Source organism: Rousettus aegyptiacus, unplaced genomic scaffold (assembly GCF_014176215.1).
Source record: "Rousettus aegyptiacus isolate mRouAeg1 unplaced genomic scaffold, mRouAeg1.p scaffold_m13_p_14, whole genome shotgun sequence".
NCBI lineage: Eukaryota > Metazoa > Chordata > Mammalia > Chiroptera > Pteropodidae > Rousettus > Rousettus aegyptiacus.
Genome location: NW_023416289.1, coordinates 1,993,556 through 2,019,521, shown reverse-complemented (window position 1 = coordinate 2,019,521; position 25,966 = coordinate 1,993,556). Strand labels below are relative to the sequence as shown.

At 62.2% G+C, this 25,966-nt stretch overlaps 1 protein-coding gene and 1 long non-coding RNA gene across 4 annotated transcripts; one reads left to right on the top strand and one right to left on the bottom strand.

Moving 5' to 3' along the window:
* Positions 1–59: 59 nt before the first annotated feature.
* Positions 60–25,966, bottom strand: GPT2 (glutamic--pyruvic transaminase 2). Of its 3 annotated transcripts, none has more exons than XM_036231234.1 (12): positions 25,449–25,682; positions 19,273–19,362; positions 17,421–17,529; positions 14,582–14,715; positions 12,704–12,947; positions 9,779–9,858; positions 8,034–8,170; positions 5,376–5,550; positions 3,926–4,081; positions 3,182–3,294; positions 2,086–2,177; positions 60–2,052 (listed from the first exon to the last, which is right to left on the bottom strand). In XM_036231234.1, exons 1-11 carry the CDS (start codon positions 25,680–25,682, stop codon positions 2,087–2,089), a joined length of 1,563 nt encoding a protein of 520 aa, XP_036087127.1. In that variant the 3' UTR covers positions 60–2,052; position 2,086. The 3 variants fall into 3 exon arrangements, with proteins under 3 accessions (XP_036087127.1, XP_016003128.2, XP_036087128.1); XM_036231235.1 differs by lacking the exon at positions 60–2,052 and adding an exon at positions 25,859–25,966 and having other exon boundaries at positions 2,087–2,177; positions 25,449–25,701; XM_016147642.2 differs by having other exon boundaries at positions 60–2,177.
* On the top strand, positions 9,740–11,114 carry LOC118611324. The gene is made up of 3 exons (XR_004954180.1): positions 9,740–9,917; positions 10,150–10,254; positions 10,948–11,114. It is a non-coding gene; the product is annotated as an uncharacterized LOC118611324 (long non-coding RNA).

The window sequence follows — 25,966 nt, the reverse complement described above, 5'->3', positions numbered from 1 at the left end:
TGCAATTAGCGACGTCCATTCGATTTTCATGTTTAAACTACAAGCAAAGCTAAGCACGCTCACCATTTTTGACACGTCTTTTATTTAGAAATTTCCGGCAGAGCTATCTCCCTGCACACTTGCACCCTGGGACAACCACTAGCCCCGGCCTTGAGGGAAGGTGACAGTCAGCCCCCCAAGGTACAGCCCAGCATCCCCCACCTATGGGCACAGACGGACAGGAAACTTCACAGGCGCAGATTTAAAGTGTGACCCCCCAGATGACAAATGACTTCCTCTGGCGGGTGCCCACACGAGACATGGGGACGGAATCTGCAGAAAACGAACTCTATCGCCATCGGCGTTTCTATCCAGAGGACGCTGACGACCGAAGCCAGCGCCCCGATATTTCTGTCGATTTATTTTCAAAGCAAACCAAGAGCATACGGCATCTTTTTAAAAATCATGTAAACGTTGCAGTTTTTAGGGATTATTTATAATCTGAAGAGATTCATAAAAAACTACTGGGCCTGTTAAAACTATAAATACTAGCCCCCCTCCATGAAAAAAGCAACCATTAGAAAAATATAAAAAATAGACTAGCTTCTATTCGACCTTTCCTCCAGAAATCTCACAGCTCTGAGGCGCATTCTGGCTTATGCACGTCGGGCACAAGTTTAGCTTTCCTCCGTTTTTCTACGGGAGGAAAAGATCCCGAGCATTCGTTCCCCTTGTTACTTGAGAGTGTGGCTGCGTCCTGCACGGGGACTCGGGTTATCAGCGGGGCGTGGCGGGTCGAAGGTTTTCGGTCGCTTTCCCTGCGTGGCCCCAGCACGGGGAGGTGAGGCACGGGAGGCTGTTCCAAAGCTCACTGCCCTTCCCACCTGTCTCCGGCTGCTTCCCTTCCGACCGGGGGCTTGCTGGGGCTCCGCGCCCCTGAGCCGGCCCTGGGTTCCCTGCCTGGCCGCTGCAGGGGGTCACGGGGCAGGAGGAGGAGGAGCCGCGTCCACCGGCACTGGCGCCCACTCTGCAGTGGGGGTGTGGGCCGGGCCCCCACGCGGGTTTGCTGGGCCCAGGAAGCTGCGCGCTTGGTGGACGACAGCCCCCTGGCCCCGAGGGACGGCTGACGTTTCGGGACGCCGGCGGCGGAGCCTGCGGGGGGAGCCGGCAGCAAACGCGGAGGCAAACGGGGCGCTGGGCTAAAACCCTCCTGCACACTCCACACGCACCACACGCCCCCGTCCACAGCAGCCGCGCGGCCAGGCACTTCGGCCAGTGACGGGCTCAGACACGGAGAAAGCTCCGTTTGAGACGGCCCGGGGGGAGGGGCGGGCTTGGCTGCCGAGTCTCGTGCGCAACCCCGCGGGCGCAGGCAGAGGGCGGCCCTGGCCGGCAAGGCGGGCGCGGCCGGGCAGGACCCTCCACGTGCCTGGGTCTCGCTGGGCTGCGCCCTCCATCCCTGAAGCCCAGGGAGACCTCTCAGATGGGGGTCCCGGCCTGAGCCTGCTCGAGACAAGCCCGGCTCACTCCTGCTCCTCCCCGCGGGACATCTGAGCATGGGCTGTGGACCCCAGGACCCACCGCGACCCGGCCCGGCACCCAGCGCCGCCCCGGGCGCTCCTGGCCTCGCCGTTCTTGCACGAGAGATAAGCGAGGCTACAGGGGACGCCCAGGCTCTGGGGAGGGACCAGGTCTCCACACCACCAAGGGTTTTATTTCGCAGATCACGTGGCGACCTGGGGACTTCCGGTCCTGTCCGTGTAAGCCGCGTGTTTCCCCAACACCGTGTGTTTCTTCAGATGTGAAATGTCCCGCCCAGCAGGCCCGGCTGGGTCACACCCCAGACGAGGCGCCGGCAGCACCGGACTCGGAGACACCGCCGCATGCGCTCGGCATGCACCTCGACTTTGGTAGCATCGAAAGGAAACAGGGCTTCTGAGACGGCCCCGATTCACATTTGCTCGGAAGGGAAGTGTCCCCAACATCAAGGCACGAAGAAAGAAGTGTCCTGGGTCACGTGACAGCGACAGCACCCAGCGGCCGCTGGGAGGCCCGGGGCGGAGCCGCGGGGTGGTGCGCGCCGCCCGGGAGGCCGGCCGCGGGGTGCTCACGCGAACTTCTCCAGGAACGAGACGTGGAAGTCCCTCACCTTCTGAAAGACCGTCTTCAGCTTCTCCATCGGGGGGAGGATGGTGATCCTGCCAGGGCAGAGGACAGCGTCAGCCCGGACGCTGGCTGCTCTGGACCAGGCGGTGGTGTGGACGCGGCAGCTCGGGCCTTCACCCGCTCACGTGGGGACAGGTGTGTCTGGCCTGCTGCCCCAGCTCCGGCCCCCGAGGGACCAGTTTCCGCCCCAGTTCATACACTTTCCACCCGAGCCGCATGCGTGAATTAATAAAGCAAGGATGCGGGCACAGCGCGCGGACTGAGAAGAGCCAGCGTCACCTCGGAGGCCCGCGCTCTCCCGCCGGGGGACGCAGCTCGTCCAGGCCCGACCCTGAGTTCCCCACAAAGACTCGCTCCTGCTGGACGGGCGGGTACGTTTCCACCAGGGGGTGTCCCCAGCAAAGACACTCGCCCATCACAACTCTGCCTCTGGAGGGAGTCCCGAGTTGCCGTGGTGACTGAGGCCTCCCCACTGCACTGTCGCCATGGTTCCCAGCCCTAAGGCAGCTTCCTGAATGAGCCTCGATGGAGGTTCACCTACAACCAGGCGGAAATGCCAGCCACAAGTGTCTGCCCAGACCCCGACTGTGGTGAGGCGGCGCCACGTGCTGACTGGGCCCGCGACACTCCTGCATGTCTGCTGCAGGGGTCCCCCGAGCGCGCCTGCACAGCGGGGGTGTGCTCCGAACAGAACCGGCCTCAGGGGCAGCCCCGCCAAGCAGCCGCACGCCCCGGAAAACGTGTCACCGTGAGTGTTTGGGACGCTGGACCTCAGAGGTTTTTGGTGCAGTGGACAAGCTGCCGAGAACCCGGACGCCGCAGGCTGCAGTGGTGGCGGCGAGGAGGGTCAGGGCGACGGGGAAGAAAACAAGCCCCCGGGACGTCTGGGCAGGGAGGCGACCCCGGGTGGGTGTCAGGGCACATCGGGGAGGCCAGGGCCTGCGGACGCCTCCGCGTCTGCCGCCAGCCTGTGCCGTGCTCGGAAGCCCGCCCGCCCCGGCCCGGGCCGCCCCCCGGGGCCCAGGGCACACAGTACCGGAAGTGGTAGGTGCCCTCCCGCTGCCCGAAGCCGCTGCCGGGCACGACGCAGATGCCGGTCTCCTCCAGCAGGCTCATGCAGTAGAACATGTCGGGGGCCATGTTACGGGCCTGCGGGAACAGGCGGAACTTAGGGTTCGCTCCGGCTCTGCACAAACCCGCTGCTGAGAACTCAGGCCGAAGGCGGCGGGAGCTCCAGGTTCTCGCCTCCCCTCCGCTGCCCACGAGGGCCAAGGCCGGACACTCCGCGCGTTTAATGAGGTGCTGAGCCGGGGGGAGTGTGGACCGCCCTGGGACACACCGCTCTGGCCCGTGACCCTGAAAGGAGGGTCACGGGCATCGCCCGACTTGTCGGGAGCGGAGCCTGGGACCCTCCAGACGCCCTGAATTTTAGCCGGTTTGAGAAGTGACTCTCAAGGCCCAGTGCGGGGCCTGCAGGTGCTCTCGCTGCTTCCCCGGCCAGCCTTCGGTTCTAAAGGCGTCAGGTCGCACCTGGCACCTGCCTCCGGAGCACCAGCCTCGCCGGGGCACAGGGCAGCACCACTCGCCTGGGGCTACCCTCTCCCCACCGCGTGACACACAGCACGCAGGCGCCCGGCCTCGGGCTGCCATCTCTACCCACGTCGTCTGGCCGAGGGGTCCGCAAAGCTCAGAGCCTCTGTGGCCAGCACTGTTGCCCCCCGCGGCGGCCCCCAGCCCCGCACCGACCCGGGGGGAAGCGGCCCGGCCCAGGACCTCTGACCTGAGCTGCTTCCACGGCTTTGGGGGGGATGAAGATCCGAGGAAAGGCGTACATAGCCCCCTGCAAGGGGTTGCAGTGAATCCCCGGGACCTGGTTAAACATGTCTTCTGTCAGCTTCGCTTTCCTGGCCAGATTGCCCAGGACGGACTCTTTCTCCTGATGGGACAGAGGAAGAAGCAAAGAAGTCAGCCTCTCGGGACATCGCGGAATGGCTCTGGCCACCGGAAACACCCCTCCAACCCCGGGGCAGCAGGGCAGACGGGAAAGGCGCTCATGAGTGCGTGGAGGCGGGCGAAACTCAGGCCCCTCTGCGTGAGCTCAGCCCTCAAGGCTGCCACATGCCCTGCAGCACAGGGCACACGACCACGGGGGCGCCCAGGCCACAGGCAGGTCCCGGGGAGCCCGTGTAGGGGTTCTGTTCTCCTGCCAGGATGACGATCCCGAAGACGAGAACCAGCAGCCAGTCCCTGCCCCGGGGCCTGGCCGCACGTGGCTCTGGATGGACCGTCCTAGGCCACGCTGCTCGGAGGCGGCCTCGCCACTTCTTTTCTGGGCGCCACCCCTCCCCACTCTCGCTCCACGTGCTGTGCCCAGGGCTCAGAGCTGGACGTGCGCCCAAACCTGGGGCGGAGGACAGGAAGGGGTGGCCCACAGATGACGCGTAAACTAGTGCGGGCCGCCCGCGGTGGAGTATTACTCGGCCGTGAAAAAGCAGCACACCCTGGCGTGAGCTACGCCAGGGAGGAGCCCAGAAGACGTCACGCGGGATGACCCCACTCTGTGAGGGACCGAGCGTGGCCAGGTTCAGAGACAGGGAGGACGGAGGGGGCCGGGGGCGGGAAGTGGTGTCTCACACGGACGGAGTTTCACTCTGGGACGCTTGCCCAATGATGGGAAGGTACTTTGCCCTGCAAACTGTTCAGTGTAAAATTGTTAAAATGGTAAACTTAATGTTGCGAATTTTTCATTAATTAATTAATTAATTAATTGATTAAAGACGCGAGCCTGGAACGGCTGGGAACTGCCTTCTTGGCTACGTGGCCTTTGTGTTCAAACTGGTTAGAGTTGGGTTTCGGTTCCTTGCAGCCGGAAGGGCCTGACTGGGCCGCTTCGAGCTGTGATGTCGTCTGGTAAAGCTGGGTAACACTCTTCAGTCTGGTAACAGAGTCCCCGGCATGTTCTCAGCACACGAGGCCCTTCGCTCTCGGTGCCTGGCCACTCGGGGTGCCCGCGGTGAGGTATGCACGTCCACTTGTATGGTATGCACAGTCCTTCCACCTCAAGACATGGCCCAGCTCCATCCTCAGACCCAACGGCCTGGGGGTGCGTCAGGCTCCAAGGGCGCCCCCTGGAGGCCACCGGGAGAGAGGCCGGCCATCCCGACTGGATACTCGGAGAGAGTGCTGGTGACCCAGGGACGCAGGCCAGGTCCCGGACGCAGCCGACTCACCCTCATGAACTGCTCGAAGGACTCCTCTCCCGGCCCCGGGGGGTTCACGACGACGTCCATGGCGGCCTGCCCGGACACTGGCGGGCACAGACGCACGGAGAGCAGCTTCACCAGCTGGGCTTGGATCTCGGGGTGCAGGTTGATCACCTCCATGTAGCCTCCCCTGTAGCCGCACCTGCAGGGTTGAAGCGGGGAAGAGAGACCTCAGCTAAGTGCGATCCGGCCGGCCGGGAGCTTCTGTAACCATCCCCACGCCCACCCCTGAGTGGCCAGGTGTGGCCGAGCTCTTGCCCAGGAGGACGGACGTGACATGTGCAAATTCCACGTTACTTCCTCCCACGGGCGAAGCACGCTCGTTCCTTTCTCCTTCCTCTCCCCACCGGCCGGCAGCCTCGGTGCTGGAGGCGGACTCCGCGTGCGGAGAAGGCGGGCCACGCCACCAGCCCGTCCCTGAGACCTCGTGGAGCTCTGGACCCCCTACCTTGGGACTGTTAGATCAGAGAGAGGTACACCTGCCTCTTGTTTGAGCCACTGCATTTTGGGGCCTTTTTGTTATAGCGGCTTAGCCTGAACCCTAACTAATACACTGGCCCCTGCTCCAAAGGGGTACATGACTCAGGCCTTGCAGATGCAGGCACCTGAGGCGGGGACACGGTCTCCCTACTCTGTACATCCACACCCTGAACCGCAGAGCCCCAACATGGCAGCCTGCTCAGCAAGATGCACTTGGAATCAGGCTGCAGGACCGAACTGGCAAAGACAGGCCCCCCCTCTGATGCCTTGACGGACTTCTCAAGGCGAGAAGACAAATTCCGGCATCTCAGAACGGTTTCCCATTAACAGATGGTGAAAGAACTTCCCGCTTAATCGTCTGCCGACGAGCAGAGAATCGAGCGGAGGAAATCTGTCTATACACCCGTTATCGGGGTCGGAGGACAATGCGTCCTACTTGGGTGTCCAACCTCCAGGGGAATGACTGCGAAAAGAGAGGTCGATGGAGAGACAGAGAGGCACGTGGTGAGTACACGGGTGTTTGAACGATGAGTTAGCAGAGACACCTGTTTAAGGGCTACATAGCACGTGGCCGTCCAGCAGAGAGGCAGTACCACTACCGGGGTGGGCCAGGGAGACCGGCACAAATTAACCCCTGTCCACCTCGAATAAAGCCAAAGACAACTGGGTCACCATCCCAAGGGTAGGGCCCCCTTGACCTGGCCAAAATATTTCCTCAAGCTTCAGTTACACCAGCCTCCAGCTTAACAAACAAGACCCCTCCTCCATTCTGGCGCCTGGCGCCTAACGGAATCCCTGAAAGGCTGGGGACGAGCGCCCCGGGCTGCAGCGCACCGGCCTTTCCTCTTCGGGCCCCTGTGCAGGCAGCTCCCCCTCTGCCCCAGCGTCGGAGCGGTGAGGGCCTCGGCCCAGGCCTTGGACAGCCCCCTGTGAGACGTCCAGGCTCAGGGATCTGTGTAACATCTCCCTCCCAAACCCAAGACTCCAGCTGGATGTGGGCGCCGAGCCGCAGACTCACACCCACGTCTACCTGCACATCCAGCGGGTGTTTGCAAACTCAACACACCCAAACCCGACTCTCGCTCTGTCCCCCAAAACGGCTTCCCCCGCGACTTCGTCTATTGATGGCACCTCTACCCTTCCTGCTGTTGGAACGAAAAAACGGGACTCATCCACCTCCTCCGTCTCACGCCCCCCTTCCCAGCAGGCAACTCCCAGCAGCTCCGCCCACAACACACTGGGGATCCCCCGGCCCACGGCAGTGTGCCGGGGCTGTCACCACCTCCTGACTCGAGTCCCCGCGTCTGTCCCCAGCCTCACCACACAGCGCCCAGGGAGACTCTAACGAAACATGTCAGGTGAGGTCGCATCTCTGCTGGGCCCTCCGCCGACTCCCATTTCACTCCGAGTAAAGGTAAAACGGGCCCTGGGCAGCCGGGTGACCTGGCCCCGTGACGGCTTTGCTCTCGGCTTCTGCCACGTGCCCCTCACACACTCCATTCCGATCCCATGATGCCCGAACGTGCCAGGAACGCCTCCACCTGGGGACCTCCCTGCACCCGAACCGCTCTCCCCAGGTATCTGCACGGCCGGCTCCCTCCCCTCCTGTGGGTCTTAACTCAAGAGCCCACACCCCACCCTACCTCGCCCTACCTCCCGGCATTCCCATCGTTCCCTTAGTAGTTTCTGTCCCCCTGACATCTGACTTTACTCATCTGGCCGTCGCCTGTCCCTCCTGAGAGGAACACAAGTTCTGTGCGCGCAGGGGTGGCTGTGGCCTGCTCACTGCTGCATCCTCCGAGCTCACGTGGGTACTGGACTCAGGGCAGGTGCTCAGTGAGCATCAAGGGCCGACCAGTCAGGAGTGAGGCCGACTCTCCGCCCCAGAGCTGAGGCCAGGCGCCCACGAAGCCCCGCCCACGGATGGTGGCACCTGTCCACGCGGACCGCCACCTTGGTCAGCGCAGAGCGACAGCGACCCGTGTGGGGAGCTACCGGGGGGCGCTTCCGTGTGCGGCACCCCGCACATGCTGCTCCTTTCGGGCACGGGCGCATTCCGCGGGGCCCTGCATCGGGGTGGAGAGGGTGGGGGTGGGGGAGACCCCGCAGCCCGGAGGTGGTGGGGGCGGGGCGGGGGGCACGTACTCGCCCATGTAGCCCTTGGAGGTGGAGTGGAAGGACGCGAGCTCCACGTTGCTGGAGTACTCGGGCCCCATCTCGGAAAGCACCTTCTTAAAGGAGTGGAAGCGGCAGTCCGGGGAGTAGACGTTGTCCTGGTACACCTGCGGGGGGCGGGGCGTCAGCGGGGCGGGGCCGCCGCGGGGAGCGGGGTGTGAGGGGGGTCGCCCTGCCCGCAGGCTGCGGGCTACTTCCAGGGAGGCAACAGCACCTGCAGGAAGGAACCTTCCAGCAAAGGGAGGAGGCAAGGCCCCGGGCAGGTCGCACCCCCCTGTCTGCAGACCGCCTCCCACCTGCCCAGCAGCTACAGCTTCCCTCCGAGACAGCCGCTCCCTTCCTGCAGCCCACGAGCCCCATGAGCCAGGGGCGCTGGTCCCTGCCCTGCCGAGAAGGCCCCACCCGCCTGACCCAAGGCCTGACTGAGCCGCTCTCGGCCCCTCATGGCACCTGCGCAGGTTGGAACTAGGTTGTTCATCCACGGTCCCTGTCAGGCACCCCGCGAGCAGCGCCCACACCTGCCCTGTCCCTCCCCGTCCAGCCTCGCACCCCGCCCTGCCCACCTGGGAGAGCAGGGCACCCCGGGATCTCTGGGGCCAGTGGGCCACGGGGAGGGCCAGGCAGAGTCCCGCTTCCTCCCCCGCTGCTCCCCTGGCCCCCCTTTCTCCTTCCCATCCCGCTCCGTCTCCTCTTCCCAGACGCGGAGGGGCGAAGGCTGGGGCACCAGGTCACAAGGAAAACCGTGGGTCACTCTGCTGCCCCTTGTCTCCCATGGGCAGGAACATTTTAGGCCCGTCTGCTATAAATCAAAGGCTACGATTTGGTGGGTAAGTGTGCGAGCATGCGTACATGTGCGTGCGTGCGTGCGTGCGTGCGTGTGTGTAGGGGGCAGGGACTAGGGGGCAGAGAAAATGGAGCTAGTGTGCTAAAAGCTAGGATTCACCGGAAATCACACAGAAAGGAAGATGAAGTGAAAACAGCATTTGGCAGGTCTTCAGTTTCTTCCTTGCAAAGCAGGAAAAGAACGGGCAGGCCCTGGCTCCAGATGGGGTTCAAGAAGCAACAGCTAAGGGGTTAATTAAGGTCCCCCTCTTTACTAGCTGCTGTGAGGACCGCGTGAGACCACAAGGGGGCGCTGCATCTCAGCACCCACCGCCCTTGCTGGGAAAAGTCCAGATTTGCCCAGAGGGAACACCTCTCCCCTGCTCTCACTGGGAGGTGGGAGGTTTGGGGGGACGAGGCAGAGGCCCCACCCCTTGCTCAGGGGCCTGGCCAATTTGCACTTTGCAACCACAGGACCGCAGTGATTGGTGCAGCAGTGCGTGTGAGGCTCATGCCGAGCAGGCTGGGGCCTCCGGGAACACACGCTCCTTTCAGGCTGGAAAGACAGGCCGTGCGTGGGGCCCACGCGCAGCACGGGACGCGAGGGGACCTGGAAGCCGGGGTCTGAGCCCCTGGATCCGGCCCCGCGCCTCCAACCACACCCCTTCCTTTTTTTTTTTTTTTTTTTAAAGTTTAAGTGGTTTGGGTTCGATTTCTGAAATTTATAACCAAGAGTCCAGACCAACGCAAGGGTGGTTTAGGCCAGTCTCACAGGCCGTAACGCTGGGCATCCTCATCCTAGGGTAGAATCTCTCCTCTGACACCCAGGGCGTTCGATGGGGCCGAGCCCTCCCCGTGTGGGGACGGGAGGGGGCCGCTGCCAACGCTCTTACCTCATCGGCCAGGAGAAAGACCTTCTCTTCCCACGCAAAGTGAATCACATCTTCCATGCACTTTCTGCTTTGCACCTGGCCTAAAAAAGCCCCAACGAAACCAGGATGTCGGTTGAAATGCTTCTTAAATTGTCCCGAGGTAAGAAGCCCACCCAGAATTACTTGGTGTCCTAGGGTCCCTGGTGACCCTAAGGGACCACCCTCCCTAGTTGCTGTGCCCGAGGGGGGTGTCGTCAACCTCCAGCGATGCCCCGAGGGTCCGCCCCAGCCCTCCAACTCAGGTAAACCAGGTGGGTGGAGGGGTCTTGTCATTCTTATGGGAGGTGTGTGTGTGGTTGAGTATTATGTCTGTCTGTCTGTCTGTCTGCTAGATGACAGGAAGGCAAGAAGTGTCATGAAGAGCAGGACGATAAGCTGAAGGAGAGAAATCAAAGTCGGACTGCTCTAAAAAGGCCATTTCTTTACAACACATACAGGTATATTATGGATCCAGGTGGATTACCTAGATGTGCACATATGTGTGCATATGCACACGTTATTTACATACACACATATATCTTGATGCAAAGCAGTATGGAAAGTATGTTACATTTTTGTTAAAAATAAAGACACATTGCAACGACATGGATGGACCTAGAGGTTATCATGCTGAGTGAAATAAGTCAGAGAAAGATAAATACCATGTGATCTCACTTGAATCTAAGGAACAAAAAACTATTAGAAGACAGACTCACAAATATAGAGGACAGTCTGGTGGCGGCCAGAGGGGAGGGAGGTCGGGGGTGGGAGAAGGCGCTGAGGGGTAACGCAGCACAAATGATTAGGTGCTAGAAGGTCACGGGGACGGGGGGACGGGGGGACGGGAGCCTGGCACAGGGAGCGCAGTCGGCAGTCAGGCGGGGGCGGCGTGCAGAGCCGGAAGACAGAGCAACAGGGGGATCGTGTCATCAGCTACAAAAATGTCTCGGCAAAGTACTGGATACTTGCAACCAATAATAAAGTAAAACGAAATGCTAAAAAGTAAAACTAAAGACCTCTATTCTTGCCTATGCGAGAGTATCAGGAATTTCTGAAAAACACGTAGATATAGCTTAGAAAAGCACACTATGATCCAGTTTGTATTTCGGCCTTGAACTATTTAAGTAATGAAAAGATATTTCTTTTTACAGGCCCACGGGTCTCCTGCCAACGAAGCCTCCTCTGAAGCCCAGGGTTCTGGGGTTCTGGGAGGCAGCGGCTCTGGCCTCTCCAAGGAACCCACCACCATTCCCTGACAGACAGACAGAACAGGTCCTTCCTGAGGACTCCTCCAGCCCAGAGGACAGCAGAGCCACGAACCGGGCCGCGGTGCCTGGGACATGAGGCTGATCGGAGCGTGGGGCTCCAGCCCCGGCCCTCACGCTTCCATGGTCCACCCCCTGCGGCCCTGAGCTGGGTTTCCCGCGCTGAAACCCAAAGAGCTCTCTCTGCCTTGCTGTCCCCATCCATGTTGACTCCTTCTAGCCAAGTGGTCACAGCGTGTGGCCCCGACAAAGACACATGGTTCCTGTTTTCCCTGCTCCCTCTTCCAACAGCAGACTGATTTTCAGGCGTTAAGATCAGCCTTCACCCTCTCACAGAGTTACTCTCTATAGAAACTGTTTATATTAACATAGGCTCACATGACCCCTTTCCCCACACAGGGAAGTGTCTCTCCTGTATCAATAAGAAACAGTTATTTCTTCCCAGACAGCCAGGTGAAGAGTTACATAGACAGCTGGCCAAGAAGTTATGGGCCCTCTAACAGAAACTGGGCGTCCAGACCACAGGTGGGGCCGGCGGCAGCACCTCGGAGAATCAGTGCGGTCCAGCGGCTGGTTTCTTGAGCTGGAGCCAGAGAATGGCTGGCCCTGCTTCTCATCCTCAGCTGCACTGAAGAGATGCCTGGCCCCCTCCTTCCCCAGAGATTGTGGGGAGCAGCCCTGGCCTCTGGCATTTTTCAAAGCTCCCTTTGTGATGCTAATGCACAGCTAGGATGGAGAAGCCAGCGCTGTGACATTTTCCCCCTGCCTCCTGGTTAGAATGCTCATCCCTCCCCCTGGGGGGCGGAACAGGCACCCCAGTTACAGCCAGCTGCACCCCTGGTCGGCACTCAGCAATTCAAGTGGTGCCTTCAGCTGACAGAAGCATCATTTCATGTTCCTAGGAACCAGATTCCACAATCAACTCCAAGGCGTTTTGGCTCTGACCCAATTTATCTCACAAAGGAGGAGAGAGAGGGGCCCTTGTTCTCAGTTCCAACCAGCTTGGAGCCCGTGAAGCCAGCAGCCCAGAAAGCCCGAAATAGGCAGGGCTGTACTTTAAAAAAAAAAAAAAAAGAAAGAAAGAAAAAGAAAAAGAAAAAAATTGCAAAATTATAAGCGATTTCAGCTTCTGGAAACAGGTTTTTGGAGTGTGTGTGGGGTTTGTTTTTGTTTTTGTTTGTTTGTTTTTGCTTTTATGTTTAACATAGCGTTTTCTTTTCAGGCCTCCAGGTCCATGGCAATGCTGTGCCAAAGGAAACACACACACACACACACACACACACACACACACACACCCCGGCGTGCTGGAAACCGGTTCAGGAGAACGAGCAGGAGCGACAGTGACATGAGCCCCACCGCGCAGGCTGACCTCGCGGAGGCGGCTGCAAATGCGAGGGGGGAAAACGATCTTTTTAAAACAATGCAGCCCTGGCTCTAAGAAAACGCCCGGACTGGCTCACCGCCTAAGGTGGCCTGCGGCAACTTTTAGGGCTTTCTTATTAGCAAATCTGGAATTGGACTGGGAAACTCGGAGCAAGGGAGACTTGGCGTTACTTCTTAACTCTTTAGTGCCCAGACGTATAGTACACCAGTCCCCTGGACTCTGCCCTGCAAGAAACTGGCGAGGAAGTCAAGCACACACCTGTGGGGTTCCCGGGGTTGATGATGCACAGCACCTTGGGGTCGCAGTAGTCTTTGGCCTCCCGCAAGGCCCGCCGGAGCTCGTTCACGTTCAGGGCCCAGCAGTTCTCCTCATCCAGGTAATAGTTCACCTGGATGGCACCGAGCTCAGAGATGACCGCCGAGTAGAGGGGGTACTGCGGGATGGGGATCATCACCCCTGTCCGTGACTTGCCAGCCCCGGAAACCAGGATCTTCAGGATGGTCTGCAACCGAAAAGTCACATCTTAGAGGCCACTGTCACTCCCCGCCCCTCAGACTGCAGGGTAGAGGAGGAGGAGGAGAGCCCCCAGACCCCCAGCCTTTCACCAGCCACCCCAATGCCTGCCTCCAGGGCAACCCCCTATGAGCTGCTTAACTTCCCTGAGCCTCGCCGTTTGTCCTCATTTGTAAAGTGAGGTCTGCTGTGAAGCAGAAGCAAAATAAAATGCTTTGAGGTCCTTAGCATGGTGCGCGGCACGTAAAGCCGCGATGCTTGTGTTTTTTAAAGGGGTCTGCAACTGGCCCCGTCTCTGAGCTATTCTGACCTCCCCTGAAACTCCTTCTGTACGTCCGGGGCCCAGGCCCCCATGCCGTCACTAATCATCAGTGCCAAGGTTGGACAGCCCAGAAGGCTGAGCAAGAGACTGAAGACTGTCGAAACGGGGTAAAATGCCCATCGACAGCCACCAGGTGGCACATCGACCGGTTCCCTAAGCGGAGGCAGCAGCGGGGGATCCCGGAGGTGCTGGTGGCCGTGGCGGCTCGAATCAATGGGCCAAAACCGGCCTCTGTGCGAGTCCCCAACTCATACAGGCGTAGGTCCTTTCTCAGGCTCAGTTCTTGCTGCAAGAACGTCACCAGATTGAAAAGGACAAGGGTGTGACTCCACTACACCTCAAGGATGCCTCCCTCCCCTCCTCCGGGACCCAGGCCTGCACCCCGGCTTCTCTGGGGGTGGAGAGGGGCCCTGACAGCAGAATCCAGCGGACGATGCTGTGGTTGGGGCCCAGAGCCCCAATGCTAGAACCCCAAATGCCACAGAGGCTGACTCAAAGCAAGCGGCCCGCTCAACACCTCTGGGCCTCAGTTTCCTCACGGGCTACACGTTTAATGCATTTGAAAGGCTTCGGGAAGGGATTAAAGTATTCAACAAACATCAAAAACCCGTCATGGAGGCCAGAAGAGAACCCCATTAAAGGAAGGGGTCCTGAGCACGGAGGAGTTGGCGGCACCCCACACTGCCCAGGCAGTGGGAGGGGCGTGTGGAAAGGGACGGAAAGGCCGCAGGTCCCATGTGCTAAGTGACCACTGGCACCTGCGACCCCTCCCTGCCAAAGTGAAAGCCTAAGAACGTAAATCTACGTCCCGTAAATCTACGTCCCGGCCTGCGTCAGACCCCCCAGGGGCTGCCTGTGGCTCTCGACCCTCCGTGGGGCCTCCGAGGCCCAGCCGGACCCCCGCCCACGTGCGCGCCTGCGCGGAGGCCGTCCGCTCAGCCTCCCTTGGAGAAGCCTTCCTGCCCGCTCCCAGGTCAGTCCCCGCTGCTGCGTCCTCTTCACAAGATGTGCCGTGGGATTAGGATTTTAATGCCGGTCTGACCCAGCACCAGAACGTCAGTGTCCGGGAGGGCAGGTCCGCTGGTGCTTGCTGAGAGGCCACAGCCACCAAAACACCGGCGCCCTCGAGCGCCCCGGGGCCCCAGCCCTCCCCCAGCACCCCGCCCAGGGCCATGCTGTGCTCCCCACCGCCACGTCCCCAGCCCCCCAGCCCCGCCCCGAGCCCGCCCCGCCGCCGCAGGCTCACAAGCTCGGCCCTAGCACGCGAGGCTGTTCTTCACGTGGGCGACCCTCACACGTACGGTAATGCCGTCGCTGGCGCCGGTGGTCAGGTAAATGTTGTCTGGGTCCGCGGGCACGCCGCCATCCCTCCTGGCGATGTAGGCGGCCACATCCTCGCGGATGCACTTGACACCCTGGCTGGCACTGTAAGACCCTGCGGGAGCAAGCACGACAGTGACCAGAGGCAGGATGTCTGGCTCCGGGGCTGGTGGTACCCGCACATGCGATCCCCAGGGGGCGGGGGGAGGGGTGTGTGTGTGGGGGGGTGCAGTCTCCGTGGGTCCTGACTCCCACCACCCTAGGCTCTGGAATTGTGGCCAGCAGCTCAGCCACCCATTCGGGCTTCGTCCCCACCTCTCATCCACGCACCCACGCGCCCACCCATCCATCCACGCATCCGCCCACCCAGCCGCCCACCCAGGATTCACTGAGGACTGACTGGGTCAGCCACTGTTCCTGGCCCTGGCTTCTAACCAGTTAGCTGGTGCCCATCCAGCGCCACCGGCTGCCCTGGCACACGTGTACATACCCGATGACGGTATTGGTCGTGCAGCCGCGGCTGCTGTGTGTACCACTCGTGCCTACACGAGCTTCCACCGAACCCGAGAACGCGCCCACCCGAAACGGCACCGCCCGGCAGCTCCAGGAGACCTGACCGAAACTAACCGCAGGTCCCTAGGCTGCTGGGCGTGAGCCCCTGACCCCCACCTCATGCCGACAATATCCTCGGGCTGCCATGTAGCAGTAAGATCTGGACCACCATTCGTATGTAGTGCAAGCACGGGCAAAGCCAGATTAAGATGCCGGTCACGAGAACAGCGGTGGCCGCTCTGCGGCGGGGGCACTGGCTGCACAGGGGCACAAGGGAGTCCTTGTGCTGCTGGGAGCATGCACGAGGTCTGGGTGGGGGCTACACAGGTGTGCACATGTGCACAATGATGCACAAGGCACATTACTATTTGTGCATTTTACTATGTTTGTGATGCCTCAATAAAAAGGGTTTTTTTGTTTGTTTAATGTCAGGACACTACTTGTTTTTAGAAAGAATTGGAAATAGGTTCTTGCACCTGCATGAAATCTCTCTGGAAGCAGAAAACTGAGGATGTGACCTCTCTGGGGCAGTGAGAAGTGAGAGGCAGAGTTTTCACTCTGCATCCTTCCGTGCTGTTTGAATCTGATACATTTGTTAAAAACCCAGCCTCCTCCTTCTCAGGCCAAGGCAGAGCCAGCCCTGGGGCAGTGCAGGGGGCTCTGGACGGGGTCAGTCCACCCGGCCTCAGAGCGCATCGCTCCGGGCAGCTCGCGGCTTCGCCTCGGCCTCTCTCTGCAGTACTGGCCTTGCCCCTTCCCCGTCTGACCAACTGGGAAGAAGCTGGACCAGTTCTCTAAGGTTCAGGTGGCCAACATGAACATGTATCAAGTCTGGGTGCAGGGTCTTTTGTTACATTATTAGGGACATTCTAACGCACTTGAAACACTTGCAAATTAAAGTGGGAAGATACGAATGTTGCTGTTGGAGACTCCTTTCTCCACTCGATTTGATGTTTCCAAGCCCCCGTGCTCAGAAACCTTCCAGCGCCCCCCCCCCGTTTCCTCCCATCTTCTTCCAGTGCCCACTGCACGGGGCCTGGCCATTCCCACGCCTGCCAGGCCTCCGTGGCTTCCTGCCTCTGGCTCCCCGACTGCTTTAAACCCCCCAGGCCTTCGCCCGGCGCAGCTCCCTGTCCTGCGGGCCAGCCTCCCACTCTTTTCCTTTAGATCTTACACTCCAAACCACCCTGAGAAGCGCCTTTGTCCCTCTGGCTGGGCAGAGGGCACCGGAAGAAAGGGCCTGGGGTGCTCTCTGCCGAGGTGATGGCCTGCACCCCACCATGCTGGCAGGCAGAAAAGCAAGGGGTGCTGGGCTCTGCCTGAGAGAGACACGCCTCCGGGCGGAGGGCTGGTGGGGTGACCACACGCGGGAGGGCAGACACAGGGCTCTTTATGAACGGACCGAGCAGAAACAGGGAAGGGAGCGGCAGGGAGACGGCAGAGATGCCAAGGGCGGCCGATGCTCTGCTGAGCAGGCCAGAGGAATTCCTGTCCCAGCTTCCGGAACGTTCAGGAACACGTCCTAAGAAAGCTCTAAGAACAACTGTTTTCCTGGGCGAGGGAAACCGGATCCCCACGCGGGTGCCGGGCGAAGGGATGGGGCAAAAATAAACAGGAAAAAAAAATACAAATGCAGGAGATGAGAAAAACAGGCAGAGGCCGGTCTCAGCGGGGACGGGAGAGAGAGATCATTTTCACATTGACAGGCGCCAAGTTCCAGGGCCGCCTCCCCAGGGAGGCAGAGGCTGGGCCTGGGCTCCCGATAAAGGGGCCCAAAGGCTGGGTGACAGGAAGGAACACAATGAAATGGGAGGGTGGGGGTGGCTCCGTCAGAACGAAGGAAGCCACCAAAAGGAGGCCGGAGGCCTCTCACAGCACCTCCCTTCCTCAGCAACGGGCTGCCAGCTCCCGGACAGGTGACACGGGGACATGCTGGGGGCTGCGGACAGGCGAGAAGGCTGCAGGCGGCTGGACGCGGGGTGACAGCTGCTCTGACGCGGGCCTCGGCTGGGGAGGCCAGCTCCCAGGAGCAAAGCCCAAACCCGGCCCGAGGCAGGCACTGTGCCTCCGGTGCCCAGGCCACCCGACGTGGCGTGACCCCCTCGGCCGGGCTCACGGGAGGCGATCGGAGCAGGGACGAGAGGGGAACACATCGGCCACCCACACACTGCCACTCGCTCACGCACACGCGTCGCCCGAGGCCCAGGCCCAGGCCCAGGCCGCATGCTCGTTCCACAGCCCCCGGGGCCCGGCAGGTCGGGGCCTCACCCAGGCTGTTCCCGCCGCACGCCTGCAGGATCCGCCGGGCGCGCTCCTTAGCGTCTTCCGGGAAGCTGGGGCTGTCCAGCAGGTTCGGGTAGGTGCACAGGGCTATCACCTGGGGGGACAGGGGTGCAGGCTGGGCTCCTGGGGTGCGCATGCAGGACCCTGGGCAGGAGACGGCGGGCCGGCAGGCCGGTCCACTCAGGCTTGGGCCCGGGGGAGCTTGGGGGTGGGCGGGGGGACACTGAGCTCTGTGCAGCAGACGGGGACGTGATGAGAGGCACGGTGCCTAGTGACCTGGGCTTGGGGCCCGAGGGTGGGACCACGAGAGGAGCTGGGGAACAGGAGGGGGGTGCTGCCCAGCCCCGGGCCCCCCGGCTTCCGTAACGGACAGCGGCTGACACTCCCAGGCCAGCAGAGCCGGGGTCTCCTGAGCAGGGGGCTGGGCCGAGCAGCCTGGCTGGCCGGACAGCAGACGACGCCCTCCCGGCTCACAGCCGTGGGCCACCCCCTCCCCGGCCCCTCTCTCCGCCCTCACCATCGCCCCCTCTCCCGGCCAGGAGTGAGGAAGCGGGCCGCCTTCTCACCTCTGTGACAGAAAGGCACCCGCAGCTCACAGTGTACGAGGACCGGGCGAGGAGATGCTGCAGCAGCGCCGGGAGGCCCCGGCTCGCCGCCGGGCTACGCGGCCGCCCAGCCGCCGTGCCAGGCCCCGGAGGGGACACTGGGTCACGCGGGGCTCACGGCCCTGTCACCGGCTGGGTGGCCGCAGGTGAGTGCCAGCTTCCCGGAGCCCGGCTTTTCCTCCTTTATACAATGGCCAGTGACCCAGCCTGCCCTCCGCCCAGGGACACCTGGGAGGCTGGAGGCGGCCAGCACCCAGTGGGAGAGGCTGGGCCTGCTGGGGCTGGTGGCAGGGCTGGATGTGGGAATGAGCCCAGCAGCCGGAAAAGGCCGAGGCGACAGGGGCATTTCACACCCGCCTCCTACCACCCCCACCATGTGTGAACTCCCCGAGGGGCTGCAGGCGAGGCCTCCACCCCACACCCCTCTGCCCAGGGCAGAGCAGCGTAGAGGGGCCTCAGGCGTTCAGCTGCCCTGTGTACCCCACCCTGCAAACCTTAACCACATACAAGGACCGTGTTTGCCTTCCAAAGAGACCCCAGTGCTGTGAGAAAAAGCTCTCGCTACACCGGTTTCCGGCCCTAACCAGGAGCCCCGACGGCACTGTCCCCCTCCTGCCCGCCGCCCCGCAGTTGGAGCCCAGGCAGCATCTCTGTGGTCGATGCTCAGGCCGAAACATTGACACCTGCCTCCTGGAAGCCTCAGGAGTGAGCTGGGTCGCATCAGCAAGGCGGCCAGAGGCAGCAGCTGACGAGTCGCCGACCCCACTCTCTCGGGGGGCCGGAGGTGAGGCTGCCCACTCATCCTCTCCTCAGGGCCACCCGGAGTCCTCCACGGCAGCGCTGCACCCAGCTGGCCAGTGGCAGAGGCACTGCTCTAACTCGGGTGTCTCACTTGGGGAACCGGACCCGCCTCCCAGCCTGCCGACCCTCCGCCTCCGCCACCCGCCTCTGCAGGGCCCTCGCCGACCAAGCTCCCAGCTCGGCGTGCAGGACCGAGCTCCGGGGACGAGCCTTGGACACTAGAGCAACCCCAAGACGGGTGCAGGAATCTCGGACAGCTTCGGAGGAGGAGGAAGCCGAGGGCGAGAACCAGGGCCGACAGGCACTGGCAGGGACTGCTCCGTCATGGGCGGCTCCCTGCGTCCTGGGCAGGTAGGAGGCGGAGGTGAGAGGCCCGCCCAGCCTCCGGTCCCTGCTCTCCCAGCAGCCTCTGCTCCCGACGGCCAACTCACCTGTCGGAGGAAGGTGATGGGCTGCTGGCCCATGGCCTGGGCGTCCCCGATGTTGGCACGAATGACCTCGGTGAACGGCTTTTTGATACCCTGAGCAGAGAGGAGGCAACAACTGGTTACTCAAGGCACTCTCAGACCCGGAAACAGGAGGCCAAGCACTGAACCCCCAGGGGATTACGAAGCAGCCCTATTTTGGGCCTTACCAGGTGTCCCACAATGACTGCCTCGGAGAGATGTCCACAAGAGGGCCTTGGGACAAATGTGGCATTTGGAGGGTGGGGTCGGCAGCAGCAGATGACAGTCAGAGAGAGGCTCCCACAACCCTGGCTCCCCGGCCCCAAGTACACCTCCACCTCTACAGACCTAGATAAACAGCCAGGGGCACTGCGGACGCCCCTCTCAGAAGACACCCATCAGCAAGGACCCGTCACGGTCACTCCCTGGCAACCCTGGCTTTGCAGGATGAAGAATGTGAGCTGAAGCCACTGCCCAAGCACAGAAAAGATCCCAGAGAGCAGAGGGCCCCAGAGACCCCGGTGATGACATCGCTGGGGAGGGGACGAGGACACCCCGGCTGTTGCGGAGGAGAAAACGTGGTTTGGATGGAGGACGGTGGGAGTCCGGAAAGGTGGGAATGCCACCCGGCTCCCTGATCAATCCAAAATCAGCCACTGGCAGAGTCAGAAGCAACAGCTGGCTCGGGACCTCCCCGGCGGCTGGGAGGGCTGCGTGAGGCGAACAGCATGTAAGCGCTTGGGCTCGATCAGGCATCGTCATCTTACAAAGCTGGCCCAGGGACGAGGTCACGAGGGTCACAGCGGAGAGAGGAGGTGGGGTGGGGCGGCCTGGGTAGAAGCCGGGCCACCTTCCCAATCCCTGCTGCCCTGTCCCCGTGATGTCCTAAATACAGACTTCAGGCCACAATCCGCCCTTCTAACACCGCTCTTTTCCTCCGTTTCACACAAGGTGTGACTAAAAGCGACTTTCGAAAACTTAGAAAACCCCTTTCTAATCCATAATGCACACGACGCCTCACACGAAACTCAGAGCTTAAGGACACAGCCACTCAACAGGTTCTGCAGGCCCTTCCTTGTTTGCTGCTCCTGAGCCCCTCCCCTGAAGAAATTCTCGCTCCTTCTGGAGAGAGGAAACATGGGGGGCTGAGAAGGGTGCCCCAGAAATAGCCCTAGATCTTCACAAACAGGGCCTGATAAATCTCCCCACACTATGTTTCTGGGGGGAGGCGGAAGAGGCCCCCTGAGTCCCCCGTGCCCTTCTGCCCAGGTCTCCAGTGTGGAAAGATGTCCCAGGGGGCACAGAGAAGGAACCAAGGGGTCCTGAGGACGAGGACAGGGTTGGGGCGGTGCTGCCCACGGTGCTGGGCCAGGCCACGGGGAGAGGAGGCAACCCGACACCTGGCCTCGGGGCTCGCGCCCCCGGAGGGAGCCGAGAAGGCTGGTGGTGGAGTGACCCAGGCCACTGTGTGCAGAGGGGCGGGGGCCTGGCACACACTCGTCAGCCTGGCTGAATCGCCGCAGCCCGAGACCTGGCCACCTGGCCACGCAGGTAACTTCCCTGGTGTGGACTCGGGCCATTCTTCGGTGGGGAGTGAATCTGTCACAGCCGAGGGCCGGGAGCCAACACACAGCTGCGGGTCCCCGGCCGCCCCAGCGCAGGTGGAGAACAGAGCTGGGACAGGGCCCTGTGCCAGGCCCGCCCTGCACGCGCTCAGTCAACCCAGGGCCTGCGACAAGGAGCCCAGGAACATCGAGCTCCTTTCTTGGGTCTGGTGCCCGCAGACCCCAGACACTTGGCCATGATGGATGAGCTGGGAACACTGAGCTCCTTTCTTGGGTCTGGTGCCCGCAGCTCCTTTCTTGGCCATGATAGATGAGCGGGGGGTGGGAAGTAGGCTCCCTCGAATGACAGGGGCCAGCCTGGCCAGCCAGAGGAGCCCGGTCTGGGCGCTGAGGTCTGCCAGGGAGCCCACGGCCGCTCACCCGGGCACAGCTACTGGTGACCTCGCCTCGGCCTTGCCCCCCAGGAGCGTGCGGATTGGCACGCAGCATACCAGTTCCTCTCGGGTCCATGCACCCACATGTCTAATCCACCTGCACGCGCCCCACCCCGAGCTCCCTCCCTGGGGGGCACTGAGGTGACCTCCGACCCGGGGGGCTCCAGCCCATGAAGGGGTCAGAGGAACAGCCCCCGGGCTCCGGGACTGGCGGGTTTCAGAAAGTTAGTCCTGGGGAAGAGGAAAAAGTTTCCACTGTGCCTCCTGGCTCATATCGAGAGTCAGCGGGACAATGGGTGATTTTAACAGGAACATGGCGTTTCCCAGAGCAAGGGAGGGCTCTTGTCATTGCATGTGACATGTGGGTGGGCGGGAAGCCTCACTAGGAAGGTTCCTCCCCAGAAAGCCTCCCTCTCATTCAACAAACACTTCTGATGGCCCATGCCCCGGGACGAGTACGAGTACGAGTGACATGAGAGGCCACCGCCGTCAGAGCGTCAGGGCAGGGGAAGGGGGAGAGGGTATGGCGGGCCCCAGGCCAGGAACGCCCTGAGAAGGCTGGAGGTGATGGCCGGGGAGGGGGAGGGGGCGCAGAGAGGAAGCATGGGAGGCCCCCAGGAGGAGGCCCCAGACACCAACCCCAACTAGACCCCGCGGTCCCTGAAAACAGGTCCGTTTCACAGCTGAGGCCCCAGGGCCTCCCCTGACCACGATGGAAAGACAAGCGAAGCTGGAGTTCACGGAGCTGAAGCCGCACCCATGGCCAGGGGCGGGGTCTCCTGCGCACCAGAGCAGGGAAAGGCGGCCGCATCCGGGGCTCTGCGGGCGCGCCCACCACGCGCACTGCGATTAGCAGGGCAGGAGCAGGCAGGGCCCGCAGGGCACGTCCCCAGACCCAGAGACTCAGGGGAGGGCAGGAAAGAGGGGCGCTGGGCACCACTTCTCCCCAGGCAACTCTCATTAGCTTGAGAACAAAGGCTTCAGCGTCCTCACCGGCCTCTAGTCCCAAGCATCAGGATCGCTAGCATCTCAAACCAGTCGTTAGGAGAAATAAATTGCCCCCGTTTTGCAGAGGGATGTACTGAGGCCGAGGAGCTGCGGACTCGTCTGAGGCTCCCGACCCGGAAAGGTGAAGCCCAGGAAGAGGCGCGTGGTGACCAGAGCAGGGTGGGCGGGTGGAGGGCTCGTCCCACTGGAAGCCTCCTTCACCCGTTTCATTGTTAAAGTAGCATCTAAACTCTGAAGAAAATGGGCAGTGAGATCTCGGCCCCTGCGCCTGACATGCCGGGGGTTTCCAAGCTCAGTCCCCGGCTTAAGGTGACCGTGGGCTCCACACGGCACCTCCCGTGGGCCCTGCTGGGCGTGGCGCGCCCTGACGTTAAGGGCAGCGACCTGTTTTCCCCACTGGGTGCACTTAACAAAGATTAGAAGCCACGCCCTTTTTGCCAAGGGCCTCCCCTCCCCCAGCATGGCCAGGGGAGAAGCGGGGTGCGGATGAACGACCGACCTACGGATCTTTTCAAAGCTCCCATTGACTGCAGCTTATTTTTAACCGCTGCTGCTGGGGACCGCGAGTCCCTGAAAAGCTGACGGCTTCCTTCTCTGGAGCTGGGACAAATGGCCTGAGCACAGGGGTCACTTGCTCGCCCACCTGGATGGCCGACCGCCCCGCCCCCTTCAGCCTCTGCTGGGCATTTTCCGCTTATCAGGGAAAGGAGAGGGCTGGCTAAGACTTGCCCCAAAGACAAACATCGGGGCCACGTGTCCAGCCACACTGTTTGCAGAGCACCTGGGGAATGCTCCCACCTGTGTCGCAGAGCACCTGGGGATCACTTCTAAGTGGCAGGGTAAGGGCCTGGGACCACCTGCTGCGCAGCTCCCCCAGGGCACCTCCAGTGGCCAAGGAGGCAGGACAGTCAGATGGGGGGGACCCTGGGTCCACCGGGCCACCTCTGTCCTTTTATAGGTGAGGAGCTGAGATTCGCCCATTGCCCTCCCCCTACAAATCTTTGCCCACCCCCGTCTAACCAAGTCGAACCCCTTCTAACATCAGTCCAGTTTTGATCACTACAGTTCAAAACAGTGGTCGAAAATCCAAAGCTAAGCCCAGCCAGGTCCCCTGCCCTCCCCCCGGAGAAGCCTGGGGAGGTGGGGGTGGCATTCTCAGAGAGGCGCTGCTCGGCCCAGCACGGGGCAGAGGCCGTCCCCGGAACGGGAGGCTGGAGCGAAGCTGTGTGGGCTCGGCCCGGGGCCCAGGTCCCCAGCACTGACAGCAGACTGAGATCCTGCAAGGGGACAAATGAACGAGAAGGGATGAGCTTGAGTGACAGCACCGGAGACCATGGGTGGACAGAAGGGCCGTCACGACTGACTCAGCAGCAGGACATGGACTGTGGGGCGCCCAGCCCAGGAATCCCAGGGCGCCTCTGGCCCAAATGACCAGGACATTCGTTTCCTGCAGTCGCCGAGCCATACCCTGCTGGAACGCCTTGGTTCCCCGGGACTTCGCACCCAAACTCGGCCCCTTAAAGTCCTGAGCCCCACACACAAGTCTCCTTTATCCCCCACCTGCCTCCACCCGGCAGCGCGAACACCCTGCCCCAAACGCCCCAAATGCCCTTCTGTCTTTGCGCACAGCTCAGCTCCCAAGTTTTCTCTGCCTGCCAAAACAGTCCCACGGCCCCTTAAAGACCGCCGGAGGAGAGGCTCGGGGCCAGAACAAGAGCAGCCGCCGCCCCTTTCCGCCCTGACCATCCACGTACTTCACGGAGTCCACGCTCAGGCTGGGATTTATTCTGAACCCCAGCCAGCTCTGGAACCAGAGGAATCAGATGTAAAGTGGCAAGCCGGGAACAAGTCAATCTCGGCTTTGTTCTAACAGAGAGACTGTTGTCTCAAGGAGGGCTGGCTCCAGACCGCCAGACGTCACCGAGGAGCAGGCGGCAAGAATCTGTGTCCTCTGCCCCGGGTCCACCTCCAGGCCAGGGAGGCTCAGAAGCTGAGCCGGCCTTCCGGGCCAAGCTTCAAACTTAGCTCTGAAAGGAGTCCGAGGCAGACACTGGACTCTGACTTGTCCAGCTCACTGCTTTTGAGTCAGCAGAACTGGTGTCCCAACAAAGGTCTCGGCAGGCCATGAGCTCATCAAACCCCCAAAGTCCCCGTGTGAATGTGGACCAAGTGTCATGGTCCCGCCAAGGCTTCTTCCCGTGCATTCGTGTGACCAACCCACTGAGACATCCGGTTCTCTGCCTCTGAGAGCAAGGACCCCCCCCCTTCCTACCCCACCCCCATTCAGTGCCCGGACCATTTTGAGCAAGACCTTCGGCGAGCTATCTTGAACTTTTTCACTGGTTCTTACAAATCTTAGGGGTGTTTACTTTCTTGACATTGTCCTCTTGACTCGCCCTGCAGAAGTCCACCCAGATTGGAACTCTGGTGTCCTCCGAGGGCGTCCCTAACCCCCGCCGCGGCCACCCTGGTTTTTGGGGGGGCAGAAATCACTCCTGGGTGGGTGTCACTTTACGCACAGCTGTGAACTCAAGCCCAGGGCCACCCGGCTGGCCGCCAACACGAAGAACCTACCACGGCCGCAAAGGCCCACACGGCCGACTGCGGGGCTGCCGCCTGGGTTGGCAGGGTGACCGTGTCCTCAGACAGAACAAAATGCGGCCACCAGCCAGGGTTCCGGAGAGGTCCTACGGGAAGGACGCGTGCGGGACCCTCCTGGGCGCCACCCCCTCCCGCTTTTCTTAGCGGAACATTCCCGGCGGGATGACCCAAACGCGCTCAGACGCAGAAAGAAAAAGCTTCGGGAACAAGTCTAGGCGACCCCCTTCCCGCCACTCCGGTCCCGCACCCCGATCCCCGTCCCGCACCCCCGTCCGCCGCTCCTCCATGTTCCCTTCTGCAAAGCACTTGGGCTCTTCGCGAAAGTCTCCCGTTGACCTCTCCGCTGCTGGCGGCTGACCCCCCTCCGCCCCACCGTGGACCTCGGTCCCACGCGGGCAGGCGGGCCGCCTGACCCCCAGTGCCTGGCGCTCAGCGAGCCGCACCCGGGGGCGCGAAGCCGGACGCCGGGCACTGGGGGGCGAGCGGTGGGCGGAGGGCCGCGGCCGGGGTCCCCACGGGCGCCCCCTCTCCCGGCCGCCCGGCGCGCGCTCACCCGCTGCAGCTCCTGCTCCAGCTCGCCGGCCTTCAGCACGATGGGCCCGCGCACGGCGTACTCCACCGCCTTCACCTGCGGGTTCATGGACTCCGGTGTCAGCACGCGCTCGCGCCGGCCCCGCGCCGGCAGCGCCGCCGAGGCCTCGGCGGCCGCGCGGCTCCGACCGCGGCGCCAGGGGCCGGAGATGCGCGGGCCGCAGCCCCGCCGGACCAGCGCCGCCGCCCGCAGCATCGCGCCGCCCGGAGACGCCCTGGCACGGAGAGAGAGAGAGAGAACGAGCGGCGCGTCGCGCACGGCCGGCGGCGGGCGCCCGTCCCCGCGCCCCCGGCCCCCGGCGCCCCGCACCCTCCGCGCGCCGCGCGCGGGGACTTTGCAGGAGCTCTGCCTAGCGCGGGGATGCAACGTGCCTGTCGCCACCTGGCCGCCCTCGCCGGCCCCGCTAGCGCGCACGCGGGGAGCAGCCCGCTCGCTCCGCCGCCCGCGCCCACATCCCGGCGCGCGGCGCCGGCACCGCC